Source organism: Piliocolobus tephrosceles, chromosome 8 (genome assembly GCF_002776525.5).
Source record: "Piliocolobus tephrosceles isolate RC106 chromosome 8, ASM277652v3, whole genome shotgun sequence".
Taxonomy (NCBI): Eukaryota; Metazoa; Chordata; class Mammalia; order Primates; family Cercopithecidae; genus Piliocolobus; species Piliocolobus tephrosceles.
The window spans coordinates 143,819,824-143,834,854 of NC_045441.1; the positions used below are offsets into that span (position 1 = coordinate 143,819,824).

A 15,031-nucleotide genomic window follows, 5' to 3' on the forward strand; every position below is an offset into this window, starting at 1 on the left:
TAGAAGGTCTACGTGCAGCCAACAGAGTGGAGAGTCAGTGATCACCACTTTCAACTTTGTGTATTATAAATACAATTCTGCTAATTTTTTCCAGCTTCTGAGTGTGTGTATATGCTTAAGAATTAACTTGTTTTCCATCCTCTGAGCCAGAAAAAAAATTTTTTTAAGAAGTGGATACAGGAATGGAACCTGGGAAAAAAAAAAAAAAATCCAGCATCCCCCCCGCCCCGCCCAAACAAGCAAACAAACAAAAAAAAACTTTAGAAAGTTCTTTACAAAACAAAAACCGCACCTTCTGCAGGTGTAGCAAATACTCAAGCCATGAAGTGAGGGGCTCCTTCCCTGGTCCAGGATGGAAAAATCCTCTCTCTCAAAGTTCTTAAAAAGAAAGTACTTGGGAGTCTTCTAATGCTGAACAAGAATTTTCTCCTTAACAACTGGAAATCAAGAATGTTTGATTTCACTTAACGTGTAGAGGAAAGAAAGTACAAAGAGGAAGGCCATACAGCCCTGTGGTTTCTGTTTATCTGTTTTCTCTCACATGCTGTTGTTTCTGATTCAGCGGAGACGGGGGATCCTGTGTCAGAGCTGTGGGTCGCAGAGAGGCAGCGAGGCTCGGTTTGCAAACAAGACGCTGCAAGGCTGAGTGAGAGACAGAGGGTGTGCGAGCAGCGAGTACATGTTACATCAGACACAGTACCTGATTTTTCACTGCACAGCTTGTCAGCTAGATAGTGTGCCTCCTGGGCGATAAGTGAGAATATTTCATCTTCATACTCTTCTATTATAGTTTCACACTGTAGAAACAGAATAACAAGATATGTGGATAGACGCACACTGGCGGGGCACTTTGTTAGGAAGGACTTTGCAACAATTTATTAGCTACACATAGGAAATCATGTAACCAAGGTGGTCCATTTTTATTCGCCCTTTTGGTTTAATACATCATTGCATTGGATTAACCCTCTTCCCAGAATGTTAATTGCATCATTTTCCTGGGGCTTAAGTACATGATGAGTTGTGTTGGAAGATGTGGGAGGCTGAGGAAGGAATATCATTCTTTGCATGTTTCACTTCCTTAAATTGGAATGGAAGTCATAGGAAGAAATGGGCCTCCCATTTAAGGAGCTGAAAAGTCTAACGGTTTTTAAATTTAAAAAAAAATTAAAAGACCACAGCTCCTCGAAATGGTTAAACCAGTTTCCTTGAGATTTAACATAATAATCCATTTTGTGGTTTGAAAGTGTGAAAACAATTAAGCCTTCTCAGCAATCAAAACAGGCCCATCTTCAGTTTCACTGTGGAAAACACACCTGACAGTTACTTCGGGAAGTGTCTTTTCACACTATTTAGAGATCCATCCAAAATTTCACTTCACTAAAAAAGGGGGGGGAACACTGACCTTTCAGAGAAGAGGGTGCTCAAATATGCCCCCGCATTTGATCATCTTAAATTCTAACTGAAGTATGTTTCTTTGTTAAAGAACTACCAGGTTATACTTTTAGGAGCTGTGAAGTTACCCAACGGTATTCACTAGAGACTTGTAAATCATTTTCTGAGTTCATTAAGCAAGACTCTAAAAATTTTTAATGGCATTTTAAAATATTTAAATTTCACAGGTTTTGCCTACTTCAAACCTGTGAAATACAAATGCACTGATTCATTGCCATTCTTATTCTGTGGCACTTTTAACCCTGACAATTGCCTTTACTTTCTAATTAAAATAAAATCTTTAAAAATCGGCTAAAGCCCTTATTTCAAGGTTTCAGCAGGCCTGATATTCTGACCAATGTCTGAACTTAATAATACATTTTTTAAAACAGGACTGCCCATCACTTTGTCTGATTCAACAGCATTGACTAAAGTGAAATATATTGCAATGTATTTTGCCAAGCATATTCTAGCAAGCCAGAGACTAGCATGCATGAAAAATCAACATCATACTGAAGGAAATTTGACATCAAGCCCACTATGATACCTAAGCCTTTGTTTAACTTAGCTTGGGCTAGAATACTTGAATTAACTCAGGATCCAATTCTCCCTCCTCTGTGAAGCCTTAGAAAAAAAGAGATGGTTGCATCACTCTCCCTCTAGCATTTGGCTGTAAATATTTGAAAGCAACATTCATTTTAATTTGGCTTTTAACCTGGAAACCACAGCTCCTGATTCCTTACGTGGAAACCTGTGAGAGAACCTTCCTGGCACCAGCACCGAGACCACTCCGGAGTCCCCACACAAATGGTTTAAGCAAAGCATTGTGCAAAACTGTGTCTTCAAGTCCCCGGGATTTGTGAACAGCACCTTCCATAAAGTAGCACTGAAACGTGTCCATTGACCACCACAAATTGCCACAACCCCTTAGGTGTCTCAAAAGTCAAGTCACTAAATATATGGTGAGCACTTAAGCAGCAAGACAACAAAGTCAGCAGATGACATTTTAATGTGCATTTTGATGTTTCATATCTTGAAACTCAACTACAACAGGAGTAGTAAACAACAAAAAAGAGTTCCAAAAACACGTTTCTGGATCATACGATTCATCTGCAAGGAAGAGAGCTTACCGCAAATTTCAAAGGTCTGTAAGCATCAGAATAAAAATATAATTTTTTAAATTCTTGGTATATTCTGTCTCCTTTCCTAGGAGCAAATCTCTTGAAAGTTCTCTCCTTCGTCACAGGGTCTTCCTCAAGCTTGTAGTCGTTCATTCGCTCACAGACTTTCTCCAAAAGGTCCGTTAGGAACGCCTCCGACTGGGCTAGGGGGATCTAAGAAGAAAGAGAGGGCGAGGAAACTTGTCTTAATGTTAATGTTACTTCAAAGACCTTCCTGCGAGTCCACACGGAAACGCCACACTCTCCATGAATGCAAACGTGTGCCACTTCCTTAGCACAGACACAGTAGACGGTACCGTAGACTGTTATTACAATGTAACAACAACCTGCTTTACATCATTACGGGGTTGGCGTAAATTCTAGTTTTTTGAAAGTGCATATATTTCAAAGTGGACAGAAAAAAATACATTCAAACTAGAAACTATACCTCTACATAGAATCATGTTTAGAAGTCACTGAGCATGTAGCAAAAAGCATGACGCATAGAAAATGGCAGTTATTATCCATCTACTTGTCAGACAGAGAGGAGAGAGAGAGGAGGGGAGAGACAGGGAGAGGGAGGGAGAGACAGGGAGAGAGAGCGCGCGCTCAGCTGGCTTCAGACCCCCTTAGTCGGGGAGAAGTTGAGGAGGCCCAAAGTCTGGCCCACCCCAGGGCTGCCCTTGGCTGCGCGTCCCCCGCGCTGCAGCCGCGCGATGGCCCGGCCTGGGGTGGACGCGGAGCTGGGAGAGGAAGGGGCTCACGGACGGGCGCCCCATCTCCCAGGCGGGCTCCTGGGCTGCTTTCTTTGGGAACAGCTGGTGCACGTCCCCGCTCGCCCCTCTCCCTCCGGAATTCGGCGAGGATTCAGCTGGACCCTTTGGCCACCACCTCCGCCCCGGGCGCGGGTCAAAGAGCACCCCTCGCCCTTGGTAACGGAGACAAAACGTTCGGGGCCGTCTAGACAGGTCAAGGTGCAGGATGCGGCGTCCCCGCGGCTCCTTCCGGAAGGGGGCGTGGAGCCGCCAAGGGCGCCGGACCGCGCCGCAGCCCGCGGCCTTTGCGGGCTTTTTCCCTCTCCACCCTCTGCTGATCAAAGTAGGAAGTTTGCATGACAACCGCAGTGAAAGGGGCTGAATCACAAATGAACTCGATTTCTGCAGTGTTGATCTATCCAGCCTCCATTGTCCCCTTTCAGGCGCAGTATGAACCCTTCCGGTGCCAGCGACCGCGCTACATTCACAGGCGCGCTCGGGGCGCACAAAGGGTCTCCGCGCTTCACCGCCATCTGGCCACAAATCTCATCAGCGGCGCGGCGGCGTCCCCTTGAAAGCGCGGGCGGAGGGTGCGCCTGTGTTCTTTAGACCCAGGTTCTATTACAAACCACCCCGCATCGCCACCGGCGCCCCCCGTTTCAATAAGGAAGCCAGTTTGTCAAAACATTCTAAAAGAAACTTGGGAAGAGGATGCGCCAGAGAAATACAGCCGCCGATTAACTATCAGCTGCGCCTCCCCTGTGCACAGGTAACATCCCTCCTTCTCCCCCACGACTCCACTGGAGCTTGATTTTGAGCTGCTCTCAAGGCCCAGGCACTCGAATCAGAAGTCAAATAGCTTATGAACTATTTAATAGAATATACCACCACATGCATCTAATCACTCAAATACCACGTTTTTAAAACTCATGAATGTTTTAATCTCTAAAAATGTCTGCACTCAAAAACTGCAGCCTAAGCGGCTCAAAGTGCGCATTTCAAACACAAGTTGCGTTCTACTTAACGCTTTAATTATGCCGTTCATTAATTTTCATTGATTAAGTTGTAAAACATGCACACAATACGTAGAGTAACAAACAAAACCGAAAATCTGTTTTATTAATTTACAGAAACAAATAAACACATATTAATCATTGGAAAAACTATAAAATGCAGAGGCAGATTTTAAAATGTGATTTAATCAAGACAGATCACTAGCGGAAAGATTATAGAGGTTTTCTTTTTCTGTGATGCATGTATTTTAAGTATTATTTCCTTAGCTGATACATATACAATATATTCATAGTAGCTTCTGGATGTCAACAGAGTAGCATTTTACCTGAAAGTGAAGACTAGACTCTTTCATTAAAAAATATCTAACTGTAATCAAGAAATTCATTCGCTCTTTCCTTCCCTTCCTCCCTCCCCCCGTCTGGTTTCCCATCTGAAAAGTAAACATACTTGAGGCTTGGGGGGATGGGGACCGAGCCAGGAGGAACCATGGTCTGATGCCGGGGGCTTTCAGAAACTTAGGCCTTTCTTCCATTAGAACACCAAACTCCATCGTAAATACACCACCTAATTCATGTTGAGTAGAGGCCACGCTGAAAACTAATTTTTCAATTCACAGAACATTGTGAGCTATTTGCAAAAATTGCTGAGCATATAAGTTTTGAGCAAAATTGTGATGTTTGTGTGGAAGGCCTTCCACAACTTACTTCTGCGGGCCATTTGATTCATTTCCTAGGTTGCACCTTTTGGAAACAGTTCCCCATGTTAAAACTTTCCACCTCCCAGTGGATTGTTTTTATTTTGAAAGTGTAATTTGACATGTTTGAATATACTACTGTTTTGCCTATTTTAACACAAATATGTTACGGCAAGGTGCAAATGTGTGAATTTCTATAATTTTGTCAGTCTATGAAGGTTGACTGGCTTTTTGATGTGATTCGTTAGCCCTTTAAAGTAAACATCCTTTAAAAGTAGAAAATGTTTGCTGGCAGCTAGCTCGGAGACACTACCTTAGGATGTTGGTTAAAAAAAGGAAAGGGAAAACAGCCAGCATGACACGAGTGGAGCTCATTTTTGCAGAAGGTTAAGAAACATTTTGATCCTAAAATGCTAAAGCATCAATTTTTTTGAGAAAATATTTAAGAAAAAGATGCTATGCATTACAGCTCTTTATACATTTATTCAAATGTACATGATTAGAGTTTAAAATGATTCTAAGCAGTTGAACTACGATGAGTACATTTAAAGACTGTTCACAGAATAACTGGGCTTTTTTCTCCCCCCCTTCAAAATGTTTTGATTATAAGAGGCCAATAAGTATTGGGACAAGTGGAATAAAACGAAGTCTTTCTATACCGTGAAGATTTTGAATAGTACTTGTCAATAAAGCACCTCCTATTGTAATCTTAGGGAGCCTTGTCTCTGCCCTCCAAGGACTGTCTCAGAGATACTAACCTCATTAAAATATGAATGAGAAGGCCTGTGTATCCAGAGAAAACCCACGCACTGGCACAGTTTTCTTATCTGCCATTGCTTTTACATATGGACTTGTTTGGTACAAGTTATAAGTAGAAAAATGATCCATGATAATTTCATTGCTATCTTAGAGTACCCCAAGCACTCCAAGTAAATCCTAACTTTTCCTAAATTTCAAACCCACCTATAACTCTTAATTATACTTCCTAAATGTAGTGCCTATTTCTCCCCTTTTACGTTTCTTCTGACCTTGTGCTTGTTATGTGAGCAATGGAATGGGGGTGGGGGGATACCCACATCCCTACTTTAGAGTGGAAAAAAGTACTTGAAAGTTCTGACTTTGACTTCTCTAGAAAAGCAGAGCTAGGGAGTTTATTACAGACCGCTATGATAACGCTTTAATAACGGCCAATTACAGCATGCCTCCATGTTTGTTCATTACTGTGTCTCTGTTAATCTTGTAGTAAATTTCTTGCTTGATAGCTGTCACAATCAGCAGGAACACAATTATGTTACAGTGGAAACTGTCGTTGTGGTATATCTGTCTCTGCCATTACAGTCTGACAACCTCCAATAAATTTCACTCATCTTTATCGTTATTTTGGAGTGTCCTTCAGATATGAAACCAGTACTTAACCTGCTTAGTGACTGATAATTAATTTCACATTGTAGCAAAGATTTTCTTTCTGGAGGTTTAGTTAATGTAAAATTTTAATTGCATTGTAGCAATATTGCATCTAGTTTAATCACTAACTTTTCATCCATAAAAATTGAAATCACTGGTGATATTAGTTAAAAGTCAATATTTAGAAGTGAAACTTCAAAGCTCCTTTGCTCTAGGCTACAACAGGGGAAGCATGAATTCAGAAACTCTTGTAAGCTGATGAGATATATAATTAGCTTTTATGTTAATTGACTGCTATGAGTTTGTTGTATGACACTTCTTCATATAATATGCAAATAGCATTGACTGTTTAGTTTTATTAGACAATATAATTAGAAATCTAAAGGCGCTCGTTTCGATGAGGAATAATAAAGGCTGATACATTTCCAGTGTTCTGTATATCAGAAAAAAATGAATTGCATCTGGACGTAGTAAGAGAGGTTTTAGCTAGACATTATTTAGGGAGCCAAAACCACATATAACAGAATTAATAGGAGTGCTTCCAGCCACCATAAATTCTGTTATTTAAACAGGTGAATGTGTGGTGTCCATAAGACTTTGGGGGGAAAACACAAATGTTTCAGTACAATTTGCTACAAATAATAGTGTACTTAATGAAAGTAATACCTAAATGTTGCCTGCAATAGAGTGAAATAAGTCATTCTTACTTAAAATAGTTTGCAAGTAAGTGTTCCTGTTCTTGTTACTCACAGACACTTACCAATAACATATATGCTTAGGTTTTTCAAAAAAAAGAGTAATAAAATAAGAACAATGTGATTTTGGGGGGATATTTTTCCAGAATTCATTTTTTTTTTTTTAATTTCTGGAGCTTATTTTCAGCTTAACAGTGACCAAACAGAAAAAAAAAAAAAGAAAAGGCATAATGCATCAACATTCATGATCTTTCCAAATGGGAATCATCTAACAATTTGATTCTTTATGAAGTTAAAAAACACACTTTCCTTTTATTATTAAATGCAAAATTGGTACTAGCATTTGCTTTCCTATTTTAAAATGCATTCTGCCAGTTTAAAAAATAAACCCTTTAATTTTGAACATTTTAGGTAGAATGAAAAGAAATACAGTCTGTCACACGATAAATACCATGAGCTTAACCTCTGTTAAAAATCTTCTAAGCAAGGACTTTAGGCGCCCAATTCACACTGCACCTCTCGGCTGTGCCCTCCGGTGGGCACCGCTCAGAGGGCTCCTACTGGTTTCAAAAATCTCCTAAGAGGAGAAAGTGAGAGTACCTAAAAGGGCAGAGGTAACAATATTGCAGCATAAATGGAGCATGATGCGAATTTGTTCATTCGTTCAACAAATATTTACTGAACTCCGTCTAATGTCAGACAAATACACTTCTGTAATTCCGACGTTTAAAAAGAAGACCCTTCCGTGATTCTGCATAAAAATTAAAATAAAATTTTTGAAAAAGAACGTGTGCCCAGTGGAAGTCCAATAAACATGAATTAATGATAACATAACCCTTTGTCATCAATTGAGCTAAACACTGAAATTCAATATCTGTTTCCTTATTTTACAGTTTTCTGCCCAACAAAGAGCTGCATGTTTCACCGTCTTGTTACTGAGAACATAATGGTTGATGAGTGATGATCTGTTTGGAACCACCTCTGCAAAACATTTCCCCAACCTAGAAAAGGGGAAAAGTCCTAGTTTTGGAATCTGTTGGGGCATTTCCCAACTTGGCCTTCTGAATACTTGCAGGCATATGGCAAGACTTCCTTATAAAATGTTAGACGTCTGGCCGGGCGCGGTGGCTTACACATGTAATCCCAGCACTTAGAAAGGCCGAGACGGGTGGATCACCTGAGGTTGGGAGTTCGAGACCAGCCTGACCAACATGGAGAGACACCGTCTCTATTAAAAATACAAAATTAGCAAGGTGTGGTGGCACATACCTGTAATCCCAGCTACTCGGGAAGCTAAGGCGGGAGAATCGCTTGAACTTGCGAGGTGGATGTTGTGTTGAGCTGAGATTGCGCCATTGCATTCCAGCCTGGGCAACAAGAGCAAAACTCTATCTCAAGAAATAAAATAAAATAATAAAATGTTCGATATCTAAGAGGAAAAAGGACAAATGAACTGGATGATGAGTCAGGAAATTCTGCATGCTTCATCTCACAGATGTGAAAGCGCACACATACTGTACACACGCACACACCACGCCATGCATGCAGGCACACAGATGTGTACACACACATGGATTATGCAGAAGGGGCCAGCTGGCTTCTGGCAAGCAAACCAGAAAACATTGTATGGCTTCCGGGAAAGCAGAGACCGCTGCAAGCAGAGGGGCTTCAGGGTTTCCTGACCCTTCCTGACCTGCGGTCAGTGCACAGGGCTACACCTCAGGGGAGTCCCTGCTCATCTGGTCTCCACACCCTCGTCCTGGTCTCAAGCCCCACCCCCCAGGAGCTCTTTCACATCCTAAGAACAGGCCTTGGTGATTCGAACAAGAGGCTGTTCCACCTCCCAGACCGCCAGGCCATGTCTGAAGCCACACCTGGAGAGCTGCGGCAGGGCACTGGGCTTCCGCCATGGGAGATGCCTCACCCACTGCAACAGACATAGTCCACCTCCCCCACCCGAGGGACCTGGGGACTGCAGGGTGCCTGTGCTGTGCATCCCAGATGCCCGAAGTGAGTCCCTGATGTCCAATCACAAACTGAGAGGGTGGAGGGAGAGACCAGGCTGCCTGAGGAGTCAACTAGAGGAAACGCGGGGATTGGGGGATTTCTTGGAGGTGTGTCTCTGGGCAGGTTTGTGCTGCTGACTAGGAATGCTGGGGAAAGGGAGACGGCATTCGTCAGGAACTGGGATGAAGTGGGGCCTTTCTGTAGCGGGGAGGGCAGAGCCTTTTTTCAATGAGCATTCACTTTCTGGTTCCCAGGGGCTAGAAAGACAGCTCTTTCTTTAAAAACATCTGTTAATGGAAAAAAGTAATACATCAATTTGATTTCTTTAAAGCAAAAACAAAAAGAACAGAGGGGTAGAGTAAAAACTAAGGCTCCTCCCTCCCCCAGACACGTCAGGCCCCCAGCTCTCCTCCCCCGAGAAACATTCCAGGTGTGTGTCCACCTGTGTGAGCAAATGAACATCCACGCGTGTCTGCGTCCGTCCTCCTCTTTGGCACAGATTGAAGCGCGACATGCACCCTGTTCAGCTGCTGCCGCGTCTTTGTCCCTTGATAGACCTCAGGGCTAGGAGGACTCACTCCGTGTCCAGGATTCGAAGGGACAGATGAACTGGATGATGAGTCATTCCCTGACCACTGACCATTCCCTGAAACAAGCGACTCAAAAGTCAAATCCACCCCCGTGGGAGACAAGAGTTAAAGAACGGTGTCCACCCAGAAGGCAGTTTCAGGTGGGGTGCTCCCAAGAGTTCTGAACGATGGCAGAATATGGCTAGAACATCTGTGAAAAATCAGTCATGTTGTTTCACTAACAGTGTTCGAGACGTTTTGGGATAACATTGACCTTGATCTATGCCAAACAACAGTCTCAGTGAGAGAGAATGAGAGGTTTTAACCCCACTGCCCAAGTGCGGACCCCAGGGTTTCAGGGTTGGCCAGTGAGGAGTGGGTTGGCACAGGATGACAGCCAGAGCAGAACCGCGGGGACCTCAATAGAAACTCTCAGATGAGGAGGCTGAAGTATGATGAGGAACACGGTGTCCCCAAGGAGTCACAGGCTAAGCTGAACGGAAACCCACACAGAAGACTCCAACCCCAGCCTGGGGCACACCCAGTGCCTCTAGAATGCTCGGTCACCCAGTAGGAGCAACGCTTACCTCAGCTGACTGGGAAGCTGGGGATGGCCCAGCAGGAGTCTACTTCTTGGGGTCACAATGCCTCAGACCCAGTGTGCTATATCCAGGAATGTTCTGGGCCCAGGGTGACACTCAGGCCATTCCCTTGGTCCTGCCTGGCCACCTTCTGTTCCCTCCTGGTGCCTCCTCGCCCTCCTAGATCCTCAGCAGCCCTCCCGGAAGCCCTTAGGTTGGGCTGAGCTGTCACGGGCATTGCCTCTGCTGGGCCAGCAGATGGGCTGAAACTGCTGTGATTGGCGTCTCCACCACCCTGGCCCTTAGCTGAAACATGGCTGCGGGTCCTTGAGGCATTCTATTTCCTAATCAACTTCTGCAGCAGCTGCTGCACGTGCCATGCCTTCCACAAATGACCAAGTAGGGCCATAGCTGTGGGCTGAATCGTGTCGCCAAAATCCATATGTTGAAGCCCTAAATCCCGGGACCTCAGAATGGGACTTTATCTGGAGATAGGGCCTTTGAAGACGGGATTAAGAGCAGATGAGGTCACTGGGGTGGTCAATGAGACTGTATCTGGAGATAGGATCTTTGAAGAGGGGATTAAGATCAGATCAGGTCATTAGGGTGGTCCCTTTTCAAATCTGACCAGTGTCCTTATAGGAAAAGGACATTAGGAAACCGACATGCACAGACGGACAGCCATGTGAGGACGCAGAGGGAAGACGCCATCTACAAGCCAAGGAGAGGCCTCAGGAGAAACCAGGCCTGAGACACCTTGATCCTCCTAGGTTTCCAGCCTCCAGAACCGTGCAAGAATGAATTTCCATTGTTAGTGGCTCCTGTCTGTGGGACTTGTTACACAGCCACGGCTGTATCCACAGTCACAGAGCATGACATCCTCCTGCCTCATACTCTGCTAGCTGCAGCCCACGCCCATGGATCTGAGCATTCACCAAGAACAGGTGACTCCACCTCCAGGAAGCCCAGACACCGTGCAGAAGTGACCAGCAGGTCCACCCCACACGCCGAGCAACACAAAGGTCCCTGCAGGGCTGCACCTGCGTGTGCCAAAAATGGTTGGTCATCTGAATTTGCCCTGCAACACGGCAAAGTGGGGGCACTGGGCTCGGGGTCCGCCCAAACACCTGAATGCTAGCCTGGCTTCACTTTCATTCACTGGCCATGGGCGGGGACATTCACACATTTTCTTGTCTTCTAGTGTCCTCATCTGTGGAACCGGGGCGATGATATCTGCCGTAATCAAGTAATTGGTTGGAAAATCCTTCAAAGCATTTGATGGGATACAGAAAGGTGCAGTGTTATCACTTTATCTCTGATAGCCATCATCGTCTTAGATCTTAAACACCTTTAAAATGACACGCATTGAACCAGCACAGTGATTTCTGTCCTCTCCCTACAGGTGGGGAGCAGGAGGGGGGACACCGTCCTGCATATGGCCCAGAAGCAAGGCCAACTGGTCCCTTCACGCCAGTGTGCATTGAAGAGCTTTCCTGTGAAGCTCTTTCTGCCGAAATCCTTCTCCTCCTGTCCTCTCAGGAACTGGGAGCTGCCAGGAGGGGTGGCCAGATCCACAGTGCTCAAAGTGTGGTCCCGGGACCAGCAGCATGGCTCCCGTGGGAGCTCATCAGTCATGCAGAGCCCCAGGTGATTTGTGTGCACAGCCAAGTGTGAGCAGTGCTGGGTTAGGAAGATGAGGAGGAGGAAGAGGAAGACGGTACTTACCTGATGATTGTTTTACATTCTGCTTTTGTGCTTTATCTAGAAAGCATGCAGCAGAGATCGGAGCAAGGACCATTTAGTCCAGAGAGACCCTGGTTCACAGGCTTGTCCTGTTCCACACAATGTTGGGATGAGCTGAAGAAAATGCCTCCATTCTCAGACCCAAAAGGTGCAAAGACGGCACCTTTGGGAGAGCCAGGCACTCCCAGTGTCCTGAGTGCTGAATTTAGTAAGACACCGTATGGTGCATTCAAAAGCAATTAGATCTCTAGAATGAACTTTTCACTGGCACTCAAAGAGAACCAAGGAAGCAGAGAAGGATGGTAAATGGCGTCTTAGTGGTTCCTGGCACCTGTCTTAAGAGTAAGATCTTTTACTATATTACAGGGCTGGACATTTTCTCAAAATTGTGTAGATCCTTCACGTCATTATTTTCTCCTGCATTTCTGGTCATCTGCAGCACACTCCCCAGGTGGGTGAGTGGTGTCCGAGGTCTCACCCTGCGGGACTGGGTTCCACTACTCAGGAACAGGCAGCCTGTGTGGTGGAATGCTCCCTCCATGCAGGCACATACCTGCCGGACCATCCAGGAAGAAATGCCAGGAAGAAAAAGGGGTCGTGTTTTCTCTGACCCACCAAATTCAGATCATTCTAGAGCGAAATCCAATTTCAGTTTAGAAATGGGTTTCAACACTTGACATTTCAGACACTGCATCTTCTCCTGGCTCCAGAATTTTTTGTCATTTAAGAAATACCCAGTTTTGAATAGGCTGTGACCAGACATGTCATCACTTCAGGCAGAGACAGGGCAAGTCATCAGCGAACACCTGGAGCGTTTGAAGATGCCACCACGCCCCAGGGGCCGGGGAAGGGGCGACCTGTGTCTTTCTGCTTGCCTAGTGGTTCCTGGATCCCAGGTCCATACCATCTTTGCCAGACTGGAAAGAATGGATGCAGGCTGGGTGTGGTGGCTCGTGCCTGTAAACCCGCACTAGAGAGGCCAAGACAGGAGGATCCCTTGACCTCTTGTTTGAGACTAGCCTGAGCAACATAGTGAGAGCTCATCTTTACAAAAAATAAACAAAATTAGCTGGGCATGGTGGTGAGCACCTGTGGTCCCAGCTACTTGGGAGGCTGAAGTGGGAGAATCACCCGAACCCAGGAGATTGAGGCTGTAGTGGACAGACATCACACCACGGCACTCCTACCTGGTGATGAAACACGGCCCTGTCTCAAAAACAAACAAACAAACAAATAAATAAGAAAGAAAGAAGAAAAATGGGTGCAAAGTATAAAGAACAGGTTGAATCCAAACCTGACCTGTTATCAGTGGCAAAAAAAGAGACTATGAATACGTTAATACTGTTCTGGTTAAATAAAATCTTTTGTCTTGTTTGCCTATTTACTCAAGTAATGAAATTCAAACGTGAAGGGAAGCAATGAACTCACAATCATAGCATCCTGACAGATCGAAGTGTCTCTTTCCAGCCTTCACCCACATGTAGCTCTCATTCTCTATCCTCCATGCCACATATTCACACCGAATTCAGACACTTCCGTGGTATTACACGGCCTCCATATCCATAGTTAGTGGTAACAGAGTGCTCAATAAGAATTCGTAGCTTCTTGACTTTGGGACATTTGGGGTATTGACCACATTTTAAAAATGGTCAATAACTCTGCTGTGAGGATTTCTGTATCCCTTTTTCCTGTAGAATTATTTTTGCGGAACCTATTCCTAAATTTGGGGTAACTAGGTGGAAGGAGGTATACATTCCCATATGCTCCCATTTCTGGTCGAGGAATGGAAGAGCACTCAGCTAAGACAGAGACATCTATAAACTAAGCTGCAAACCAAATCACACTGGGAATTTCTGTAGCGGGCTCCCCTCTCGAAAGAGGAGCAGGCAGCTCATGGTTTGGGATTCCTCTGAAACCTCTGGCTCTCGTTTATCCTGTCCACTTGGAGGCGAGAGCCCGTGGTAGAAGGACAGGTAGTATGAGCTTCGTTGTGCTGGCCAAGAGGACCCACATGAGGTCCCAGGGTATTTCTTAGCGCCTGCTGGGAGTGAGCACTCTGCACCAGGGTCCTGCCGGACACGAAGATACAGCAGTGGACAAAGTGAAGGGCTCCCTGTCCTCCCAGCATCTGTGGCCTGGGTCTGAAATCGCCAGGCGGCAGCCTCCCTCTTATACAGAGTCCCTGGGCCGCCGCCTTGTTTATGTACAGTTGTCTCTTTTTCTTTTTTCTCTTTATTTTATTTTTATTTTTTTGAGACAGTTTCACTCTTGTCACCCAGGCTGGAGTGTAATGGTGCGATCTTGGCTCACTGCTACCTCCGCCTCCCCAGTTCAAGCGATTCTCATGCCTCAGCCTCCCGAGTAGCTGGGATTACAGCAGTTGTCTCTTTTAAGTCCTTCATGTCATTTGTTTCCGTCTTGGCCCCTGCTGATTTTTTAAAAAGTAGATAGATGTGAGATAATTTTGTCTTCTAGTGTCCTCATCTGTGGAACCGGGGCGATGATATCTGCCGTAATCAAGTAATTGGTTGGAAAATCATTTGAACAAAGCTTTTTCACTATTTAAAAATTAATAATCTGGAGATTACATTAAATGTCTTCCCTCTTGACACTGTGTGCATTTGGCTAAAGGTTATCTTTATGTTTGTTAATCCCACCTCTTGAAAGGGGGTTATGTTTCTAAATTTGGGGTATGAAACATTCCCCTTTGGCTGGGCGAGGGGGCTCACGCTTATAATCCCAACACTTTGGGAGGCCAAGGCAGGCGGATCACTTGAGGTCAGGAGTTCAATACGAGCCCGGCCAACATGGCAAAACCCCACATCCACTAAAAATATAAAAATTAGCTGGGCGTGGTGGCACACATCTGCAGTCCCAGCTACTTGCGAGTCTGAGGCATGAGAAAAAAAAAAAAAAAGGAAGGAAGGAAGAAAGGAAGGAAGGAAGGAAGGAAGGAAGGAAGGAAGGAAGGAAGGAAG

At 44.8% G+C, this 15,031-nt stretch overlaps 1 protein-coding gene across 7 annotated transcripts in view; it reads right to left on the bottom strand.

The window, feature by feature from the left end:
* CNPY1 (canopy FGF signaling regulator 1) overlaps window positions 1-15,031 on the bottom strand; it is a 92,848-nt gene that overhangs the window by 5,175 nt on the left and 72,642 nt on the right. For 3 of the 7 annotated variants that reach the window (XM_031936100.1, XM_031936101.1, XM_023225498.2), the window contains 2 exons: window positions 2,562-2,765; window positions 701-797 (listed from right to left, as the gene is read on the bottom strand). In XM_031936100.1, the coding sequence (XP_031791960.1) occupies window positions 701-797; window positions 2,562-2,765 (301 nt within the window). Of the gene's footprint in view, window positions 1-292; window positions 798-2,561; window positions 2,766-3,355; window positions 3,799-15,031 lie in introns of those variants that run through there. The other 4 variants (XM_031936104.1, XM_031936103.1, XM_031936102.1 and 1 more) reach the window with 3 other exon arrangements.